Genomic DNA, 24,698 nt, shown 5'->3' on the forward strand with positions numbered 1-24,698 from the left:
CAAATTAATAGAAAATCACTCTCAGTAATGTTATACATTAAAAAATTTATTAATATTACGAACATTAAAGTAATAATAGGAAGACGAATGGAGATTAGTGAAATTGAAAAAAATTAAATAATTAAAAAATATTAAGGTCATATAAAACATCTTCTTCTCATTTACAGTAGAGATATTTTAAGACTACTTATGTATCAACAAATATATGTGATTGAGAGAAAATATTTGTATGTAGGTGATTTCAATATAAACATTTAAACTATTTAGTCAATTTTCGATATATGATGTTAAATAAATATTATTATCTATTAAATAGATGATTTTCATTTGTAACATTACCATTTTTTGTTTTACAATTTATCATGTTCATGATGTTATTTAAGTCATTTTTTATGTTATTTTAATAAGATCATTAATAGTGTACTTAACTCAATCAAACTAATTATTGTTTTAATTTACTTTTAAATTTAATTTTATTTACTAAATTTATACATTTACGTCAAATTCATGAAAAATATCTACCATATTGATGATAGGTAATAATGGGCAGATGAAGGGTGATGACTCTGATTGAATAAAAATAATTTATTAATAAATATTAAGGTTATATAAAATTTCTTTCTCCCATTTAAAATAAAAATATTTTCAAACTCTTTATGTATCAATAGAGATACATGATTGAGAGAAATGTTTATATGTAAATTATTCCAAACACTGTTGTTAAGCTATTTAGTCTATTTTTTATATATGCTGCTAAATAAATATTACTAAATAATATGCTTCATTTGATCATTTTGTGTTCTTGCAATGAGATGAGTTTTTTAACATAGCATTACATGTTTTGGTGTTATATGTTGTTTGTATTGATAATGTCGTGTTTGGATTCCTTATGTGATTTGTTTGTTCACCGAAAGAAAATATAAAACAAAACCATAAATTCCACAAAAATGATTATTTTTAATTTTTGTTACTTCAGATATTTTTTTAATTCTTAAACACATAATGCATGTTTTCGGTTTGCTTAGATTACTTAGTTTGAAGCGAATTAGAAAATATTGAAAATGATGAAATGTTTCTTCGTTTTTAGCTTATATCTCATAATATAAAGAGATAATTTTTTTTATTGGGACAAATGTATTTCCAGACTTCTGTCTATAAATCAGTATTCAAAATTTTTACAACATTATTATATTCTTTATTCAAAATTTTTTATTTAAATTGATTGAATGTATTTGAATTTGAGTTTTTATGTGCTTGATTATATTATTTTTGTAGTATTATTTATTGTAAAATTAATAGGTGGACTAAAAAAATTAATGGATCTATGAGTCCTCTGGTGAACGACAAACATTGATAAATTGTTAAAAGAGATAATATCAAGTAGATGTTTGGCATACGATTTTGTTCTAATTAAATGATTATGCATGATTCTAAATTTTAATTGTATCACAAGTTAACGTATGTTTTGTCGTTGCCAGATATATTTTGTCAATGGTCTAATATTTTTCTTTGATTTAAGAAAAATTGTGTGACTTCGTATTATATTTTTATTTCTTAAGGTTTTATTAAAAGATTTTTCATAATGATTTTGAGGCATCATTTTTTTTCTTTTTGTGTTTTTTTAAAAAGCAAAATATTTATGAAATCATGACGTTAATAAGACGCCTTCTCTTTATTTGAAAAAAATATTGAAAAAAAATATTGAAAAATTTATAAATTTTTTGAAGAATATGAGTTAGTATTTAATTTGAAAGTGATTTATGCTTTTTGTTGCTCGTATATACTTCAAATTCTTTGTTATTGTACTAAATAAATTATTTTTGAACTTTGAGTTATCATTTTTTTATGAAGGTTGTTTGTGTCATGAATTTTTAAATTCATTTTGTTTAGTATTGTTGGCGGCAATTGATTTTTTTCTAATATTCTATTATTTGTTTTGTTGTTTATATGAAAATATGTATGAGAGTACACCAATCAAAGCCACATATTTTGGGTATTATGTTCTACGAAGAGGGTAATATATGATTTCTGTGAATTATATGATTTATTGATTCTACATACATATAGTTAAGAAATGAATCAAATTTTGTACAAAAATTTTATGACAAACACAGTGGATGAAAAAAACATGTTAAAAAAATAATGTTGCGTATTACTATGTCCTTATTTCTGTATGATATAATTCAAACACATTTTTTTAGATATTTGAAATTAGGTATAACTAAGTGACATGAAACATATGCATATATAATTGAAGGCGTATTTAAAGCAAAATATTAGGATAAAAAATGATTCATATTTAAATTTCAACGCAGCACAATGAAGAAGAAATTGGAAAATTGTATGTGTAAACCTTTAAGGTTTATATAGTGATTATGTTGCTACTTCAAGGTTTGCAATATATTGATGACATATACAATATCAATATTTCTCAAAGAATAAATAAAAAGGAAAAATTCTTCATTCAAAAAAAGAAATACATGAAAAAAATTGTGTATAATTCTCATTCTATTTTTAATGGTATGAGAACAATTCTAAAGCTTTGTGGACACAATAGATCAATTTTGTGCATTTTTAGTAAACTGGGACATTGAGCCGATTGCACTTTATTTCTTCCAAAATTATCTCGATAGATTTAGAGGTGGCTAAGAGGTTGTTTTTGTCTATTTTTAGTTAGAGTGGCTAACAAACTAATTCACGAGATATATGATGGTAACATAGAGAACTACTAGCCAAATAAATTCAGTTAGCCGGAATAGTGAAATTCAAATTGAATTATACAATATTTCATCAAATTATTTTTGTCTATTATAAGATGCTCATGAGATCTAAACAGTTATATTATTAGATGATATATTGAATAAGACAAATACTTTGATATATATATTTGAATGATATCTCATATACATATCTTCTTAAGATTTTTAAAATACAATAATTAATTTTTTATGTCGTTCCACTATATATAAAATATTATAAAATAAAATGTAAACTCGATAGAATAAAATTTGTTTTGTTTATGAGATTGAAACTATATATCCCCATGATATGATACACGCAATCATTGTTCCAAATCTTCTAAAAAATGACGAACGAAATAACTTTCCTGAATTGCGTCAAATTAAACGATGACACAATTATAAGATATAGTCATTTGAAAAGATTTTCAAGTTTTTTTCTCACACTGATTGAGAAATAATTGTTAAAAATTTATTAAACTTATAGCTATATGTTGATAATATCGATACTAAATATATAAAAATGATATTACAAATATCATGATGTTTGAAGAAATTACAGCATCATTCATTGGTTATGTTGTTGAAGAATATATAGGTTATACATACTTTTAGTCACAAGTAAAAATCAATCACAACTAAAAACAACATTTATTCTTATGAGTTATAGTTCATGATTGTCAAAAACTGAAAAATCATTCAATAATAAAATAAATATTTGGAAAATAAGATTACTGGATAAAAACAATGTAGAAAACCGAAAAAACGTCTTGATAGGGAAGTAAACTACGAGCATGTCAGATCCCAGATGAGGATTTTAAATAACATAATAGATGTTAAAGACGATCATATACTTGCTGAGTATACAAAAATGGTTATATGTATATTATAACAAACTACGACAAATAGTTGTTGAGTTATCAAAATCAACCAAGAAGTATATTGAAAAGTGTGTCATGTGCATAAGATAACTTCTCCGATTCATATACCGTCTATGGTCATGATTTTTGATTTTTTTGTTTGGTTTATTTCAATTAATAAATGCCATTAGCCATATTTTAATTCATTTAAATATTATCAAAATTTCGTACTTATATTTCCAGCAATTTAGTTGCTCACGTGCAACGCACGTGCACTTTTCTAGTATATATATATATATATATATATATATATATATATATATATATATATTTATACAAAATAATAATAATAATAATAATAATAATAATAACAATAACAACAACGACGACGATAATAATTTCGAAAATTCCATGCTTCGATAGGAGAACCCTCAACAGTGAACACACGAAATTTTGGATTCAGGTTCTCGTTTGAGAGGGGAAAAAACAGTACAAATGGTTAGTACAAAATACCAAACTCTTTAACTTGATAAATTTACAATAAGTTTGATACAAAGCATCTCCGAATCGAGCTACAAAGGAGAAAGAGCTCGTGTTGGTACCGCAACTGGAGAAGTAGTAGCCCATGCATTGTGAAAAAAATAACACGGCCTAGACGTTTACAGGAAACCAAGGCAATCCAGGTTGAGAGCATTGTTTGGAATCTGGAATTGACACTATTGGTCCCAGAAATATACGCCACAAGTCGAGTATGATGGTGACAAGCATCGCAGCACCTAAAGCATCTATGGCTACACGAGCCAAATCCCATCGATCACCAGGTTTCTCGTCGATTCTGCTCATCACATAGGCTCCCATTAGAAGAAAAGTAGAGGTTAAAAACAATAAGATTTCAAATCCCTCATCTTCACCAGTAAGTAATAGAATTATGTATGAGACAGCAACAATGATTCGTTTTTACAGTTGCAGCTTCTAAGAAAGTGTTGGAAACCATTTTCACAAAAGTTTGACTTCATGGAAGATGAGATGATAATTGTTTGTTTTATACTTTATCGTGTCTCCTATTATAGCTGCAAACATCGGGATATTACAAAGACACGTAACTAGTTAACAAATGCTTAGCAAAGATATTGAACATGTGACTTGCTAGCTCTGATAACAAGTTAGAAATCACTTTTCCAAAAAGCTCAAACTCGTGTTACAAATAATTTTATTTTTTAATTCAAGATTAGTAGAAGAACCACAAAATACGGCAGTAGACACTTGGGACAGTCAAAAAGTTCATGGTCTTCTACTGCAACTTGATTCTGGTGACGTACTATTATTCACTGGAGCTCAAGTGTAAAAATGCTAATAGGAGTCATCAAATATCAATATCTGTTTCTCTGGCAATCTTCAATTTTATTCTTTTGAAGGTGGCGACTTGTGGACTTAATGTTTGAGTCACATCATTTGGTTCCTAAATTATTCTTGTCACCATTCCATTTTCAACAAACATGGCTATTCCATAAAGTTATTTCACACATACACCTAACTAGTTCCTTTGGTTTTTGTCCCCTGTACCTCACCTTCTGTTCAATACCAAAATGTCACACACACACACACACACAGAGAGAGAGAGAGAGAGAGAGAGATCTTGAATATAAATTTTACCTCAAAAACATAGGGAAGCTGACAAAAAAGTATATTGCATAAAACAAGGAACCAACTTTGTACATGGATGCTCGGTCCACAAATTTGTAATATGGAAACTGCATGCATCAAAGCAGGATGTTAAAATTAACAGGTCTATAGCCACCAATTACAATTAATAAAATATCAGGAGCAAATGAACACCGACAGAGTGGTATATAAGGGGAGAGGTAGGAAAACTGAACAAAATTGTTTAATGGTGCGTGGGAGGATGAACATAGCAGTTTTAGGGAAATTGAAATAAATGTTCAAAAAAAATTGTGTAAGAGGGGATGATTCCCCCCGATGGACCCACACACAAGAACACAAAATCAACATTTTTGGCCAATGAAAAAAGGATATATATTTGCAATTTATGTAATCCACTCACATTGGAAATAGCTACAGTCTCCAGATATGCTATAAAGTATGAAAGAGCCAGAATCCAGGCTGCTTTGAAAAGAGACTGTCTTTTCTCGGGCAAGTGAGCAATTGAATGCTGGATTCTACGAAGTGTCATATTTGATGACACGTGATAGAACAAGAAGCATACATGTGTGAGAAGGAAAGTGGTGTGAGGTACCTGCATAGGTTAATTATAAAAAATTCTGAATAAGTAAATAACCACAAAACCATGAAAAATGAAAACATAAACTTGGTGGTGTTGACTCACATTGTTCATTTTCCACGAAGGGAACGTATATGAGGCGCCCAGAACAGTGAAAAAATAGTGGGTCCAAAAATAATTTCCGACATAACTGAAGAGTATGACCCAGAGATTAGCCTGACAGAACAAAAAGATTTGCTGTTTTAGCAACGAAAATAGCTTAAACAATCATTGATACCAGGATTGGTAGGGAGAGGCCAAACAATCAGTAAAATGATAGCAATAAAACTTGGCCAAAACAATCAAATACTGATTTATCGAATTGTACAAGCTGCATGGAAGCAAACGATTCAAAAGGTCCTGCCCAATTTGTACTCACTATATATTTAATCAGAGAGCCAGCCTGATCTCTTTGGTCAATTATTTAGATTTTACCAAAAAATCAAATTGATTGATCTATGTTAGATGGATTTCAAATATGAACTTGATTATTTTGGTATATATCAATTACATCCCCTGAAACAAAATTCATTTCATGCAAAAGTCTATTAAAATTTTATATTTTATCATTCTCTTTTAAGTTTTGATCTAATCAAGTTACCAACACAGGGAACAAATATTTTGCGCACCACGAGTCTGACCAGATAATAGCAAACAAACACATGGGTTACGAAGCTAGTATAAGAAATTCACGAGCTTTTTTTTTAGCACAGCAATAAGAAATTCACGAGGTTTCTTTTTTAGCACAGGCTTGACACTTCATCCAGATCAAATTCATAAATCGAGATCTAATTCCATAATTTCATTCACTTAATAAAAAATGGGGCTGAGTATGAATTGCATCGTCATTTTATGAAAAATATAGTCATATTCTTGTTTAATTAGGCACCTTTTGAGTGAATTATGACGTATAATGAATATTGGCGATGCTCATGTATGTTGTTGACGTTCTTTTAACCCTTGATTATATTGACTAAGAAAAGGTAAATTTAGCCAGAAATATGAGAAGAAAGTCGTAAAAAGTTGCCTCATGTTGACTCGAGAGAAGAAATGCCCCACGAGACAGAGAGAAGAGAAAACGTTGACCAATAGCAGGCACCGAACTGTGTTGGTCTTTGGTTTGAATCATGCTTGAGAACAATGAAGCATTTGATATAAGTAGGATACTCTCTAATTATAAATTTCATCCCTGCTAGTCCTTTCTTTTCCATAGATCAAATTGGAACTTGATGTTCTCTACTTATAAATAGCATGAAATCTATGAGCAATTCTATTACCTTGTCTCACTGGTATTTATATGGAATGGGTGACAATATAATAAAAAGATCACGATTCAGAACTTCACAAGAGTGTAATGGAGAATAAATTGAAACTTGGAAAAAAGTAATACTTACTTTTACCCAATAACGATCTTTCCAGCATAAACTGCTATCAGCCTGGAAGAGTTGAGGAAAAACAAAATGTTTCACTCATTAACTATTTAAAAAGGCAGCTAAATTCCCTGTTTTTACGAAAAGAATTTGTCCAGCCGATGGACCAGGTAAAATGATTTTTTAGCACTAATGGCATTTCAACCCTTGAGTTAAAATAATTCCATGTAATCAAAATAAATTGATTTAATCACAGGGGGTCGATCTTCTATTTACCTTCCCAACGAGAATCATTGGTATAATGAGAGCAGGGAGTGCTGAAACAAGTCCAAGAAATAGGTATTCCCACTCGGTGAAATTCTGAAAAAAAGAATAGGAGTGTTGATATAAATTGTATATCCGAGATCACTAGCTCTAGTGACCACCAGTACACAAACTAAAGATCATAAGTATCAAGAAAATAGTTAAAGAGCAACAAGACTACATAGTCAGCTTACTGCTTTAAATCCAATTAAAACAATCCAAGGAAAATAATTTGTAGACCATGGATTTCAACCAAATGTAACCACAGAAATTACATGGGCAATCATTTAATTGACTGAATCATGCATGGATGAATATTGGTCTATCAATCTGTAACAGAGCATATATAGCATATACAGAGAGGATCGCCAGATCAAGTTGTTATACATCATGCGACACTCCCAAAAGTTATCGCAAAATTAACAAGGAAAGAACTTCCACAGAGGGATAACTCTTGATCAACAAAAATAGTACAAGAAATAAGAAGAAGCATACATTTTAGCTTAACAATGAAGAATGATATTCCTTTTAAATCTATTAGGTTGAACTATAATTTATAGATCCAAAACGTGAAATTCAAAGGAACGGATAGATCATGCAAAGTGAACTGATTGCAGTTCCAACATCCAAAATATTTAACCAACGAAAAGCAATCGAATAAGTAGCTGATACCAGTTGTCAATGTACAATGAGCAAGCCATGAGTAGATCAAGCTTTGTCACTGTTACATAACTCAGTGTTAAGGTGACTTTTCAAGAACAAGTCCATTACATAATCTTGAAATCCTAAAATTGATTGCAACACTTAAATCGATCCAACAATACCAAATCCAGTCCCTAAAATAGTTCCCTCGAATATTTATTTCTGATCCATACAAGAATAATTCTTATTTTCCTCGGACACAATAGTTGAATCCACATTATAGAGTAATCAGTGTTAAAACTAAGTCACCTAATAGATCAGCAACAATTTTACTTAGAAATGGACAAAAACAACAGATTTATTAACTTTACTGCGCTTGTAGGCCAAGACCCAAGTTACCTCATAAAGTTTGTAGGGTACAACAATGCCAAGGCAAAGAGTGAGCCAGAAAGGAGTGTAGAGAAGGAAAAATACTTCACCCCATCTCTTGCTGGGGTCTTGAGCCAACCAAAAATTTGAACTTGAGCAAACATCCACTTCAGCACCTGTAAATTTTACCCAAATAATTAAGTTCTGTGAATTAAAAACACGAACTTTGGGTTTTCCCAGATATAAAGCTTAAAAAAGACTGTATTCGGTGACAATGGCACATCACCTCCCATTTTGTTTCCGATAATTGGATGCAGATTCAAAGAGGTTCAGGGCTATTTCGCACTGGATTGCGAATTAGTTGCTAAAAATAAACAAGAAAAAAAACTTTGTATCGAAGATTTTTTCTTGACGGCTGGACACGGGAGATATACGAGAACTGAACCACCATAAGACGGAAATGTAGGAGAAACATTGACTGATTAAAAGGACGAAGAACTGAAATTGGAAACGAACATTCGATGGACGGTAAAACGGGTCGGGCTTGTTGGTCCGCTTTTTTTGCCCGACCCTTTTACTGCAACCAAAAAAGTTTGTTTTAAAAAAGTTTTATAACAATTGATAAATTACAGTGTTACTTGTGATTTTTCTTTTTAGAACTAAATGATATATTATTTAACAAGATAAACTAAAAGCAAAAACTTTATCGTGTAACCATATAAAAAGATCATCCTTCTAAATAAAATTACGATGAATAATAAGAACACATTGAGCAATATAATGAGAAACATTATTAGAAATCGTGAAAAACTGTGTTATATTTCAAAAAAAAAAAAAAAACTCAACAGAAAGATTTGGTGAAGAATCAATATTATAGGAACACGAAAAACGATGTTAGCAAGATCTCATACCACGTAAAGAGAGTTGGTTTTACACTGTCCAATATGGGGATTGTTGCTTCAGAACCTTCAAGAACCTCACAAGCTTTAACTAACCATTCCAACAATCTCAGCAATCTTGTTTTTAAGAGGATCATTGTAAGTTATTAATGTGTGTATTCGATTGTTGTAGAACTTCCAAAAAAATGGATTGTTTCAAGTAAATGAATGAAAATATAAATTTTAAATTCAGAATACATCGAATATTGACGAATGTCTTTAAAAGCGCTTGCACGACCTTGTTCGTGGTACTCACTCCATCATTTAAATAACCATCCCCTAAAATATCACGTTTATCGCTCTATCGGTACACATGCATCGATTTTTCTCTGTGTTCTAATTTCCCCACACAAAACAAAAGCGACTCTTCGATCAGTAGGTGGGATAAAAGGGGCATACAACTTACAAGGACCATTTAATTATTTGATAAAACGTATTAGTTACTGTTATAATAAAATCTCATGATCCAGCAATGAAATTCATCACCTCTCACATTGTAACACCCTCCCTGGGGAAAAACCGAATACAAGTTCGGGTTCAAAACCCACTATAAAATTATTCACTCGTTGAATGTATTCTCAATCTAACGAAAAAATTTCATCGCCATCCACGGTAAAAGAAAGAGATGACATTACGCTCCACCAGAGCCATATTTCTTTCCGAAAACAATCACCTGAAGCTTGTCGTACCCAGCAAGCACACCAGCACCGGCAATGGCACGAAGGATGTTTGTACCAGCACCCTTGAACAAAGATTTAGCACCCTCGTTTTTAAGGATCTGGGTGAATGCATCCATAGAGCTCTTGTACTTCACCACCTCACCAGACGTCATCATCATTCTTCTTCGAACTGTGTCAATAGGATAAGAGGCGAGATCAGCACCGTTTGTGATGAGCCAACCGAGGGCAAAACTGGCGAAGAAACTATCCTGTAATTGCACAAAAACAGGAAAATCTCAGCCACTAAAGATATCAAAGTAAATGAGAAACTCTATTGAACAAAGCCCACAAACCTACCAATGATAACATATATTGACAATCTACCCTCTATACTAAATCTATCAGCAACTAATATTTTCTTACACCAAAGACTAGCTACTACGGGATGCCAAATATGTGATATAGTCATATAGAAAATATTCCGACTCGTGCATTTTAACTCACGCCGTAATATTATAACCCATATCTACAAAAGTCGTGTTGCTGTAATTACCGTGACAAACACACAGTACATGTGACGCATATGCCAAGAATGAAAAGATTCGTACGATAACTTTTACCAAAACAATAACTAGCAACAGCCACATGGCATGCTAACCTGCAGAGATCCAGTCAGGACAACATGTCACGCCCCGAAATTCGGGATTGACACCGACGTTGTTCATCAACCACACAATCGAAAAACAACCAGCCTCGTAGCACAGTATAAACCGAAACCAGTTTGTTTCATAAATTCGCAAAAACAACCATTGTCTTTACAACTGAATAAATTGCGGAAGCGTTTACAATTAAAATAAACCTACTAAAATTCTTAAATCCTTGCAGCAAAATTCTCGAAATTTAAATAATTTCACCAGCCCCAAAATTGATCCGACTCTTCTTCCTCAACCTGTTCCTCTGATTTATCTTCGGATTTATCTGGGAAGGTTGTAAGGGGTGAGTATTTTGGGAAATACTCAACAAGTGGGGGCCGTTCGAGTACACAACAACATGCATATAAAATTCGAAATACGTACACACACACACCATGCATAAATTGACTCATACCACATTCGTATCCTTGACCTGACACTGAGATTCCTCTACTTTCAATGGTTTACTGACGTCAGTCCCTAATTTTTATTCCTCTAAGGGGGCGAGGCTGGATCGGTTATATCCCCACCGTATGAGGGTCATATCATAGTTAGGATTCCCTCCCATATCAAGTTGAATCCTCACAGCGTCAACACAAAACTCATGCACAAATCGTAGCCAGAAGGGGTAGAAGAAGAATTGTACTCGACCGAAATTTCGAAAATACCAAAAATGCATACACCGAAATTACACATTTAAAACAAGCCCACTTACCTTAGATATCGTAGAAAAACGTGAATAGAGGGAATTCCTGCACTGGAATTTCGAACCCTAGCTTCGGGGTGGGACTGCAGCAGCGCTTCGCTTCTTCGCACACTGAGAGAGCAAGCTCTCGAAAATCCTAAGAAAACTAGGAGAGGAGCTCGAAAATTTGGAGTAGAAATGGTGTGAATTTTCGAGTTATAGGCCCTCCTATTTATAGGGGTTGGCTGCTATCTCGATCGAGTTTATCCGCGCATTTGAATTGAATCAAATCTTCATCTAGAATCGTGATCTAAATCTAAATATTTATTCCTGATCCTGGATGATAAATTTCGAAATCTTGATATCCTTCCCTTGGATTAATTTCGAAATTATGCTATGTCCAGCCTGAAAAATTTTGACTTCTGTGTCTAATTTCCAATATTCGGTAGACTTTTTATTTCCCAATTATATTTCTTAAATCCCAAAATTTTGCTGACTTAAACCCGAAATTTAGTAGTATTTTTTCACAAATAAGATTTTGATTATTTTCCTAAAATCCTAGTAGTTAAATCTTTCTCAAGCTGCATTTATCGTGTAAACTTTTCCCTTTATCTATGATTTTCGAAAATTCCCTAATATTCTTTCAATATTATTTTCGAAAATCCCATGATAAAATCCTCAAGATTTTTAGTTCCAAGATTGGGTTATCTTCTTGCTTAAATCTTTATCCATGTATATCAAATCTTAGATCTATATCCGGTATAATTCTGCATATCTCAAATTTCGAAAAAATATACACGATATTATTTAAATTCTTGAGTTCCAAAAAAAATGTTACATCACAAATTCCGAAGATCTCGCAAATCTTGGTACAAAATATTATCATGATAAAATCTAAAATCCTGGATTTTACACAACAGGTTTCAGAGAACCGTACATTCCGAAGTACAAGCCACGGTACACAATAATGCCAACACAGGAGATGTTGAAACCACGGTAAAGACCAGCAATTCCATCAGATTTCAAAGTCTTCTGGTAAACATCAATCAATCCATTGAATTGTCTTTCACCTCCCTTCTTGGCAGCCTTGGAATCATTAGCAAGACGTGTACGGGCAAAATCCAAGGAATAGACAAAAAGCAGTGATGAAGCTCCAGCAGCACCACCAGATGCAAGATTGCCAGCAAACCATATCCAGTAGCCATCACTCTCTTTCTTGAAGTTGAAGAGCCTCTTAAAGTAGTCCTTGAATGCAAAGTTCAAGGCCTGAAACAAGTAAATACAAAAATTTATAAAGCAGGTTGAGGGTAATCAAAGAGCCATGTATATTCATTCCAACAGGTGCAAGAGATTAGGTACACGGTACACCTGAGTAGGAAAGTAACGAATAACATTGGCAGTGTTTCCTCTCCACAATGATACAAAGCCTTCATCCTGTATCGTTCTCTTGAAACAATTTCCAATTCCCTTGTATGGTTCGGAGAGCCTGCCGGACCTAATCATTGCACCCTGGTTCTGGATCAAAAGCTTCACACGCTCAATAGGGGCGGCAGCAGTTTTAGACACAGCAGCTGAAACTCCACCCATTAGAAAGTCAATAGCAAAGCCAGTGAGGCCTTTTTCGGAAGGAGCCTGAACAAACACAGGTGAAGCATTCGCAGGAATCACTGACAGATTTTGGGCGGCTTGGCAAGTCATAGGATACTGTAATCCTGTGTTGGTATAATTGCCAAAAGAAAATTGCCTCTGACACACAGAAGGTCGTTCAAACCCCCCATAGGGAGTTTGAACGTCCTGAGACTAACTGGAACTAATATATATCTGGTTAAATATCTTCTGAGAAATAGTTGGATATCTATGTTGATCTGCCATTTCACTTTAAAACAAACTCCTGCAGGTACACAAAATTGGTGGTCACCAACATATAAAATAAAACATACTAAATGACTGAACATATATGAGGCATGCCATTGACAAAGACGTTATTTTCTTAGAGTTGTAGAATATCTATCAAAATAGTTCAAGAATTCTTCATTAGATACAGGGAAGATAATACACATGACTTGCATCCAGAGAACCATCCATGATGTAAAATGAAAGTGTGATCACAACTCATATACATGAAGCATTCCCATAGCAAACTGATGAAAAATATAAAAATGTGAGCTAAAACCTCTTTGCATTTCACAGTAATCTAGGTTGTTAAAGACGCACCCGAAGCAAAAGTCATGGAGCTATCCCCAGGAGGACCAATATCAAAGAAGTGCCATGAAAAGGTGCATCTACAAGACGATGTAGACATCAATTGAGGCACAAGGAGCAACACAAGTGCACCCTTGCTTGCCCTATTTTTTCCTCAAATACTAAGATTTTAAGGACAAATGCAAACATCAACTCTGTGAACTTCCGAGATTGTTGAAAACTTCCCACGGAAAAAATGATATATAAATTCATCATGTTTTCAAATCTTGAACACTTTGTAGGGATATTTGAAAATATGTGGAGTTGATAAATCATCTTTTTTCATGACTAGTTTTTAGCCATTTCAGGATTAGATTTCACATGAGTAATAGTGTATGCAATTATCTCTAGATTTTAAATGAACTTTCCAAAGCCCACCCTCCAACAAACTCCTCTGGCAATCGTCGCAAGCAACAAAATTCTATTTTTCTTCATATGGCTATTTAGGTTTTTTCCTTTCATTCGTTTTAATATTTTCCAGTAAATCGTTAGATCTAAGCACGAGAATTTGAATTTCTATAGTTTGTGGTTTTTTGAATCAAATGGTTGTGTTATACTCCATCAAAAATCATTTAATATATATGCGTGTGTCAGTTTTATTGTTGTTTCCCTCAGTGTGCCTCCCCTCCCCTCCCCTCGTGCCTCATGATCCAAGACTGATAATACCAAAATTTTACGTCGGGTTTGGTCTGGTAAGCAGGTCTTCAAATCTTCCAAGGTTTTGGGGCCGTGTCGCTGCTTAGGGCTCTGCATAGAAAAAAGTAGGGTTAGGGGGCGCCGGAGATGTTTCTGACTTAGCCTCTTCGATGCTTAAGTTAGTGCTCTGATTATGAATGCAAAGAGCAAAGTGCGATATATTAGTGATAAGTGAACGACAGAGTGTGAATCAAGTAAAACCATGACCAATTCCTGGTATATATAGAAGCATAAGAGGCTAGTTACCTTATTGGAGTATGATTCTTACTAGGGTTGAATCCTACCTGAGATAAGAAACATCAGATGGTAGGACTCCCTCACCATGGTGGCTAAACTCTTAATAATGAGGTCTGAGCCTTAACGGACTAGGCCAATTTTGGAGATAGGCTTCGATCCGCCTAGATATGGCAATATTAAGGGGCATCGATATTACCTCATCTTTTTTAGTCTAAAAATAATATGAATTTTAGACTAATGATCTGGTCGAATCCCGAGCCCTAATTATTTTGTCATTTGTGCTTGACGTGTGTTTGTTCCATCCTAGTTGGCATAATAAATGTTTTAGATTTCAACCAGTGTGCCACATAGAGGAACGGTCGAGATCGTCTGACAGTTCGGTTCCCAAGGCATCCGTATGTGTGCCCCTCCAAATCCGGACCATTGGTTTCATTTTGATGACGTCCAGCATAAGACTCCTTCGAGTATAAATAAGAGCTTTCCCTCCTTCATTTTCACTCTTATTTCCTTCGAGCCGTTATCCTGTTGATTTTCGAAAGCTTGCCCGACCTGCTTATCTCATTACCGAACACTTATCATCCGACCCCCTTTCAGTAAGTTTACTCAACCTTTTAAAGCCTAGGCTTAAAGATGTCTTCCCCTGACGAGTCTGATACACAATAGTAAATAGATTTTGGATGTCCCCTTTTCTCAAATGGAAAAGCCAGGGCCATCTGAGCCCATAGAAGAGAGGCCTGAGCCGAGCCTTTATAACTTGAAACCAAGATTTGGCTAAATAATACTGAGAGCCCGAGTAGGATGGTTGTTCAAGCTCTTATGACTTGAAGCCAAGATTTGACTATGTAATAAATTGAAATGATGATTATCCGGGCTGTTCGAAAATTATACTTAAATAAATTGTTGTGTAGACAGACATGCCAAAACTCAAACTTGAATAAAGAAACGTGAAACATAATTTACTAAAAACCGAGCTCAAATAAAGAGCTATTGATTAGGAGGCTTTTTGTGAATGCCAAGTTCATGGATTTACAAATGCCGAGTTGGTCGGGCTTTTGTGAATTGCTAAAGTTCATTGGTCAAATAAGTGCAGAACTGGTCGGGCGTTGGGGAATTCTACGTTCACGGGCTTACATTTTTCCAAGCTGGTAGAGCTTTTGTGAATGTCACATTTGTGGACTTATATGGTGCCGAGCTGGTCGGATTTTTGCGAATGCCACATTCGTGAACTTACGTGGTGCCGAGCTGTTGGGAATTTGGTAAATGCCACATTCGTGAGCTTATATTTTGTTGAAATGGTCATAAGTGCCGAACAGGTCGGGCTTTGGTGAATGCCACATTCGTGAACTTACATTTTGCCGAGCTGTTCGGGCTTTTGTGATGTGTCAGGTTGTCCTGACTTTTATACAAGTTTTCTGCGCGGGGGGCATTTTGTGAGATGGCTGACAAGTGTTGGGCTTACATTTTACAGTATTGAATAACTTTATCACATATGATATTTCAGATATAACTATATGACCAAAACAGAAAATAATAGCAGATAAATCCGAATAGATGTATAAAAATGAAACAAAAATTAAAAGGGATAATAAGATTGATTGACTTGATGGGAGAGCTCCCAAGGAGTAGCATCTTTGAGAATGATCAGGATTGGTTCTTCTGATGATGTTGGTGAGCTCTTCTGAGGATGGCCATAATGAACTCTTTCGAGAAAGACCAGGATGTGCTCTTCCGAGCAAGACCAGAATGCGTTCTTATGTGGAAGAGCATGACGAGCTCTTCTCCTGAAGACTAAAATGTAATGACCATGGACTATCCCGGTCTTGTGCTCCTTTTTAGGGCCTTTACGCTCACGGACTTTCCACGTGCGCCATTACTCATAGCATTATCCCACCCCTATCTCAATTATTACCAAGTCTTATAAATTTATGTACTTATCCTGGAGGTCTTAGGTTCGAGACTTGGGGAGGCGAAAGAAACCACGGCTAGGGGTGAGATAATGCAATGAGTAATGGAGCACGTGGAAAGCCCTTAAGGGAAAAGGCCCTAAAAGGGAGCCCAAGATCGGGATAGCTCATGGTCATTACAAAAAACTCTTTCGAGAAAGATCTGGGGCACTTTCGTAGAAGACCAGAAGTCGTTCAAAGGAAAACCATAAGCTCTTCCGAGGAAGACCCAGATGAGCTCTTCCCATGAAAACTAGAAACTATTCCGGGGAAGACCAGGGGCTCTTCCGTACGAGACCAGAAACTCTTCGGGGAAGACAAGGGGCTCTTCCGTGAAAGTTCAGAAGTTGTTCTGAGGAAAACCATGAGCTATTCCGAAGAAGACCAGGATGAATCCATCCCATGAAGACTAGAAACTATTCCTATGAAGACCAGGCTCTTCCGTGGAAGACCGAAACTATTTTGGGGAAGAATAAGGGCTCTTCCGAGGAAGACCAGAAACTCTTCCGAGGAAGACCAGGGGCTCTTCCGTGGAAGATCAGAAACTGTTTGGTGGAAAACCAGGAACTATTCCGAAGAAGACCAGGATGAACTTTTCCCATGAAGACTAGAAACTATTCCGGTGAACACCAGGGGCTCTTTCGCGGAAGACCAGAAACTCTTTTTGGGAAGACCAAGGACTCTTCCGTGAAAAACCAAAAGATTTTTGAAGTAAAACCAGGAGCTATTCTGAAGAAGGCCAGAAGTTACCCAAAAATTAGTAAACAAGTTGAGTGATATTGAGAGTCATAAGGCCGTTTGGTTGATTTTTGCATCCACCGACGTTCTTCTTCTTGGTTTTTTCTTTGTAGTGCTCATCCTCATTGATTTTCGTTCCTAGGGTTCTTTTGACCTCGAATCATTTTCTTATGTTCTCTTTGATTATCATATTATTTCTTTCTTTTCAAATTTCCCACAGGCGACACCAATTGATGATACCAAAATTTTACCTTGGATTCGGTCTGATGAACGGGTCTTCAAATCTTCCAAGCTTTGGGGGGTCAGGTCGGTGCTGAGAGGTCTGCACAGACAAAAATAGGGTAAGGGGGCGCCGGAGATGTTTCCGGCTTGGCATCTCCGATGCTTAAGTCGATAATCTGATTATGAATGCAAATAACAAAGTGCGATATATTATTATAGAGTGAGCGAGAGAGTGTGAATGATGTAAAACCGTGACCATTATCTGGTATTTATAGAAGCATGAGAGGATAGTTATCTTGTTGGAGTAGGATTCTTGCTAGATTAAAATAGGAAACATCATATGGTAGGACTCCCTAACCATGGCGGCTACTCTTGCCTTATCTCGATGAGATTCAATCAGATCTAATATTTATCAGGATTTTTATGAACTGTCGAAGATGTCTTCATATTCCTTAACTGTCTTCATTTTCATGGGCTTGGCCCCTTTGATATGTTCTTAAGATCGGCCTATTTTGAAAGAGACTACGAGCTCGGACTTTTTAGGCCCTAGTTAATAATGAGGCTTGGCCATTAATTGTAAGAAAAACGTGACACATATTAAAAGAAGTAGCGTGTACAAATTGAAATTGGCGACGACCAAGAAAATTTAGATGCGTACACGATTCTTTTTACTCTCGGCTCCCGACTTTTCTCGTTGATGGTATGAGAAACGCCTATAAATAGAGGCGATTGAAGTCCTTAAGCATACAATCTCATACAAAATAATACATCATCTATAGAAAGATTGGAGTGTTTAGAAGGTTTCAATAGGAGGAAAATCAGAATACTTAAAATTGATTCAATGGCTGGAGGTAACGCTCGATTTAGCTTCCGCATATTTGTTTATCATGTTTATATATGTTCATAAACATGATTTTTAGAGAAAATCTCTAACATTTGGTATCAGAGCCGTGATACCTCTGCCTTGAAAATTTGTTTTCATTTTTCGGATATCATGAACTTTAAGAAATTGATTTACGAAAGTTTACGTAAAAATGAAATTTTGGAATTTCTGAAAGTTTACGTAAAAAATTGAAGTATGGATATCATAAAATTTCTTTATGAAGTTTTTGCGTAAGAAATTTGAAATTTAAAGGACGGACATACAATATTAAGAAAACTTACCTGAGAATTTGTTCTCGGTTCTACCTTTAAAATTTTTCTTGAAGTCTTGAAAATTGAACGAATTTTCTCTACGGAAAAAATTTTAAGCCAGAGGTTTCTGAAAATATTTCGGGGAATATGAAGAAGACTTCGAATTCTCAATTCAATTAACGTACATGTATTGTGAATTATTAGAAAGGCAATCAATTCAAAATTAATTAGTGGGACCCACACCTATTTATAACATTTGCTCATTTCATGTGTCGGTATATTTAAATTGTATTTATTTATTATTATTATTTATATATAATAATAATTAATGTGGGACCCACAATTAATTATGAGGAACCCACATATTGATAATAATTCAATTTTTATTATTATTATTTTAAATAATAATAATAAATAAATAAATAATGATTAATGTGTTATTAAGTTATATGTATAAGTCGGTACACATAACATTTGGTTAAATAATTTGTACACATTAAAATAATTCCAAGTTCGATACATGTTTAGAAATTATTTTTGCATGTTAGATATAATGTCAAATATTATGGATAAGTGTTTGATGTGTACATGCAAATTTAATATTATGTTTGCATTTATTCTAGAAATTTAAAATGCAAATAATATTAAAAAATAATTTTGGTAAATCGATATTCACATTATGTTCATATTAAATTATATTGAGTTGTTTATAATTTAAAATGAACATATCAAGTAAGATGTAAATATAATATTTAAAATAAAATATTTTAGATGTTCACAAATGAACAAATAATCATCACTTTATCACTACTCTAATAAAAGAGAAAAACTGATGAGGAACCCACATTTTGATCCTCACTTTATCACTACACTGATTGAAGAGAAAAACTGATGGGGAACGTATTTGTTCATATTAAGTAAAAATGTGAATATAAAGTTATTTAATGAAAAATTTTGGCTTATAAAGATTCACATAAATGTGGATAATTAAGGTGAATAATAATTATAAGGTGACATGAGAAAACATGATCTGGGGGAGTTCTTCATAGATCGGTTTAAACTGTCTTGACTAGCCACTGGTCTCCCTGAAGAATATTGCTCTGACTAGGAGTTAGGTATTTAAAGGGCCTTAGCACTACCTATCTTTCATGGGAGCACTCTTGGAAAGCGTTGATTGTGTTACTAAATATTATTATATAAAGATTTAAGTAACGCCAAAATTTTTGTCTAGTGATAAGTATAATTTTAAATAATTAAGGTTTAGCCACAACACCCTTAATTATGAGAAATTATACATTAAGTCAGGTTAAGGATCACATAAAGGACATTTATATAGTGATCCGTATAATTTTAAATAATTAAGGTTTAGCCACAGCACCCTTAATTATGAGAAATTATACATTAAGTCGGTTAAGAATCACATAAATGACATTTTTTAAATCAAAATTTATGTCTAGTGAACCGTCTAATTTTAAATAGTTAAGGTTTGGCCACAGCACCCTTAATTATGCAAAATTATACATTAAGTGGGCTGAGGATCACATGAAAGACATTTATTAAGAGCATAAATATTTTAAAAAATTGTGATTTAATGTCTTAGTGATTCGTATAATTTTAATTTATTAAATAATATCTATAGCATCTTTAATTGAATTAAAATTATACATTAATTTTTAATCACATTTAGTTATAACAGACATAAATTACATAAAATTATTCATCATTTTGATAATACTTTGAGATGAATAATTATGAAGAATAAATATTTTATGCATAAAGAATTTAATATCCTAGTGATTCGTATGATTTTAATTAATTGAAGAGTAGACACAGCATCTTTGATTGAATTAAAATTATACATAAATTATGAGGATCACATTTGGTTATAAGGGATATAAATTGTAATTAATTATATTTGAACATTGAAATTTATCCCACAAGAAATTTCGTTATGTTAAATATAATTAATAAGGATACAATATTGAATTATTTTCTTAATTTATCCACATGGATTAAGAATTGAATATAATTCAATAGTTATATCATTAAGTTGTATGAATCTAATTGAATTAAAAATTCAGTGCACAGACAATTTTTATGTCAGTGATTCATATGTAGATCATGATTTACATGAGTAAAACATGATATATGGTTTATTGCTTCATTTAATAACATTAGCATGTATTCATTAATTTTGCAACATATTTCTATTACTCTGATTTTAATTTCTTGAAAATGACTTGATTAGTGGGAACGATCAAATTCATAATATTGATCATTATGATGTTTATTCATCCACACAAGTTATATGTATTGATTGCTATTCACAACATCCTCCATTTAAAAAGTGTGTTGTGAAACCAATCATATAAATTCCATAAAAAATTGGTTCAATTGACATTCATTTTTAGATGAGTCTTCAAAACAAATAAAAGTCTCATTAGGCAACATCGAACAACATAAAGAATTCTTCTCTAGTGATGATGAATATTTAATATTTCAAGATTAAGAAAACGATATGGATTGAAACATGTCTCACATTAGTGGTGTTTCAGGTTTTACAATGTTATCTCTTCATTAAGTTTTGTTGAGAATATTGTGGGCCATTATGAATACCAGAAGGTTAGTGAGAGCTTAATTATTATCAGAGTAATATAAATATTTGACCACTAAAAAGCTGCAAAATGTTTTGAGATACCTTTATGGTATTAAACTTTTACATGCTTATGTGAGACGAATTGACAATTTGGAAAGTGATTTGCTACTTCCACTATTGAGTCAAAATTCGTCATTGAAGTACTATTGTGTGGTGTATTTTAAGGAGTTTCATTATGGGCTTAGAATTATGAATTCTATGTCTAAGCCATTAAGATTATATTACTGCAATTCAGTTATTGTCTTTGTGACTAAAGCGGTGGTCGAATTAAGTATATCGACATAATGTATTTTTAAACCGTTGGAGAACGTGTTAATAAAGTGGTCATTGAACATGTTAACACTGAATTAATGATCTTTTAACCTAAAGGCATGCAAATTTCAGATGTTAAAGGATCATATGGTAATTACTAATGGATTTGATTCCATAATAAATTTATGTTATATACATTCGGTTTTGATAATAAACGTATTCAATTATGATATTTCTCATATTCAATTATGTACATATTCAGTTATCTTGAGAAAAATATCAATAAAGTTGGACCTCGAATAAACATTGGGTTTATTCATTAAGTTATACAGATTTGAGAGACATAATGCATTGTGATACATGGAAGATAATAACAGTTTTTAGATGACCTATCGCCATGATTCATGTATTTTGTTTTCTCCTATGTTAAATGAGATATATGTGTCAAGTGGGAGAATGTAAGAAAAACATGACACATATTAAAAGAAGTAGCGTGTACAAATTGAAATTGACGACGACCAAGAAAATTTAGATGCGTACACGATTTTTTTTACTCTCGGCTCCCGACTTTTCTCGTTGATGGTATGAGAAACGCTTATAAATAGAGGCGATTGAGGTCCCTAAGCATACAATCTCATACAGAATAATACACCATCTATAGAGAGATTGGAGTGTTTAGAAGGCTTCAATAGGAGGAAAATCAGAATACTTAAAAATGATTCAATGGCTGGAGGTAACGCTCGATTTAGCTTCCGCATATTTGTTTATCATGTTTATATACGTTCATAAACATGATTTTTAGTGAAAATCTCTAACATTAATATGCTAGGCCAATTTCGGAAATGGACTTGAATCTGCCCAAATGTGGCAATTTTAGGGGCATCAAAAACCTTAGGTGTCTTGCAGAATGTCACGCCCCATAATCATAACCCGTCAAATTAAAAGATAGATACAAACAATCATGCATAAATCAAACAAGAAACAAAAACGTTCCAAAAGTTGACTGGTGATTATAGATATTAAAAGTAAAGCTAGTAAGAGCTAATCTCATCACTGTAACGAAGTTAGAGAAACCACAGGTCAATACTAGCACAGAGTTCGATAAGTATTACAAATTAGAAATAAGCAAAACGAAACCAATAAGAAAAAAGAAGTATACTAGAATAACAAAAGGCAATATTTCATTTGTTATCATACCTGTGTAGGGATGTGAACCATGTAGTTCTTTATATATTTGAACAGAAAATAGTCATCTAACTAATTACTATTAATCAACTCTAGTCCACATATTTGAGTGTCAAGATTATTCCAATAATTAATTACCCAAAGACAATTATAGTCCTCTAATTATACTTTAATCCTTTTATCCAATTATCGTCAGAGTAACTAAGTGATTTACTTGCATGGATTGTTACATTTTTAAATGCAACTTGACTTGTAAGAAATTAAAACTAGTTTCTTAAACAAATAAACTTCAGTAATTTTGATAATTGTATGTAAGAGCAATAAAATCAAGAACAATATAAATAGATAAAAGGTCAAACGAAAAAACAAGTTCCATAAAATGGAAACTAGCGTTAGCCAGAACGATTGATGATATTTTACAGCACGCAGTCATATCCATTTCCAACAAAGATCAAAACGCAATTGCACACGCCATTACCTCTCTCACAGAGCAAAACAGCAAGCAAAATTATTAATATTATCAATCTACCACAAAGCATAAATTTCTACGTGAATCAGTGAACACGTAGCTGGATCCTAAAAAAAGAAAGAAGTTGAGATAAATTATGTACAGTAATACTACATTTAAATCGGAGCGAAAATTTTAGTTACCTGCATTCAACTCTCATCGGCATGCGGGAGGAGGAGGAGGAGGAGGAGAGTTGTAGTATTTTTGTGGAAATATATTCCTACTTTGAGTGTGAACTCATTTTTAGAAATTATACCCGAGGCCCTCAAATTTTGCTATTTTAGTGCAAGCCGAGCCATTTTCCATTTACGTCTATTCTGCGATATCATATTAAACGAATCATGTGAGAACTTTTTCTCGAACTAAACTCGGCTAAATTTTTTTGTTTTATAGTTCGCAAGTTTAACATTTTATAAATATATAATTATATTAAATATATGTATATTTCGAGATTTCATTTTGTACATTTATTTTTCGTTGGTGGGAAACGAAAAAATATAGAATGTTTTGTCTAATTTAAAGCATCATATTTGGCTTATATTTTATTTTTCGAAGATCGATGGAGAGCATCCATATGCTTCTCGATGCTTTCGTGTCCGTCTAATATTTTTTCAGAAAAAACAGATAAATAGACACGATGACACATGTTCCCTCTAACTTTTCCACTCGATTTCATACATCATTCATGATAAATTAAAATTTTAACTTGCAGGTGTATATAAGACAAAAACAATAAAATATATAGATCCCCGTTAGCCTCAAAGATACGAAGAAGTATTTGGGAGAGGGGGCAGCAGAGATTTAAACGATTCAAATCGAGTCAAAAAGTATAAAATTTGAGTTCGGTTCGGTTTAAATTGACAGAGGCTCGAGCTTGGTTTGAATTTTTATCATCAGACTCGAGCTCGACTTGTCTTGAAAATATTAAGCTTGTGAATAACTTGAGCTCATTAAAAGCTCGTTTATAATGTTAACCAAGTCGGTCTCGAGTTTGGTTCGTTAATAGCTCGTTTATCATGTTTAACAAGTCTGACTAGAGCTCGGCCCATTTTCAAGCTCGTAAAGCATACAATTGAAGTCGAGTTTGAGCTTGTTAAAAATTAAATATATCTATACTAATTTAAAATCGGACATATAAGTGTAAATTCATTCAAAAATAACCAAAACGACAAACCTAACAACTAAAAAAACCATAAACTCATTATATTATTGAACATTCCAAAATACTACATCTACGATCCAAATAACAATAAATAACATCACCATACAATTCATTACCAAATATCTCACAACACAACAACAATAAAAATATAAATTCATTATCAAATATTCGTCATACACTGATACCATCC

General features: G+C 33.1%; 1 protein-coding gene and 1 pseudogene across 1 annotated transcript; both read right to left on the reverse strand.

The window, feature by feature from the left end:
- Positions 1–4,019: 4,019 nt before the first annotated feature.
- LOC142521932 (cycloeucalenol cycloisomerase-like) lies at positions 4,020–9,045 on the reverse strand. The gene is made up of 8 exons (XM_075625108.1): positions 8,847–9,045; positions 8,591–8,736; positions 7,523–7,606; positions 7,271–7,312; positions 5,943–6,053; positions 5,661–5,852; positions 5,252–5,349; positions 4,020–4,433 (listed from the first exon to the last, which is right to left on the reverse strand). The coding sequence occupies exons 1-8, from the start codon at positions 8,851–8,853 to the stop codon at positions 4,250–4,252; spliced, it is 864 nt and encodes a 287-aa protein (XP_075481223.1). The 5' UTR covers positions 8,854–9,045; the 3' UTR covers positions 4,020–4,249.
- Positions 9,046–9,900: 855 nt separating this feature from the next.
- On the reverse strand, positions 9,901–13,675 carry LOC142521938 (ADP,ATP carrier protein, mitochondrial-like; annotated as a pseudogene).
- Between the last annotated feature and the right edge of the window lie 11,023 nt (positions 13,676–24,698).

The sequence above is a fragment of the Primulina tabacum genome, chromosome 2 (assembly GCF_025594145.1).
Source record: "Primulina tabacum isolate GXHZ01 chromosome 2, ASM2559414v2, whole genome shotgun sequence".
Classification (NCBI taxonomy): Eukaryota; Viridiplantae; Streptophyta; class Magnoliopsida; order Lamiales; family Gesneriaceae; genus Primulina; species Primulina tabacum.

Coding starts and splice junctions, on each gene's coding strand:
- LOC142521932 (XM_075625108.1), bottom strand. Junction 5,350..5,660: donor AGACTGTAGCTATTTCCAAT/GTGAGTGGATTA, acceptor TGATGCATGCAG/TTTCCATATTACAAATTTGT. Junction 4,434..5,251: donor AGCTTCCCTATGTTTTTGAG/GTAAAATTTATA, acceptor TGTGATGAGCAG/AATCGACGAGAAACCTGGTG.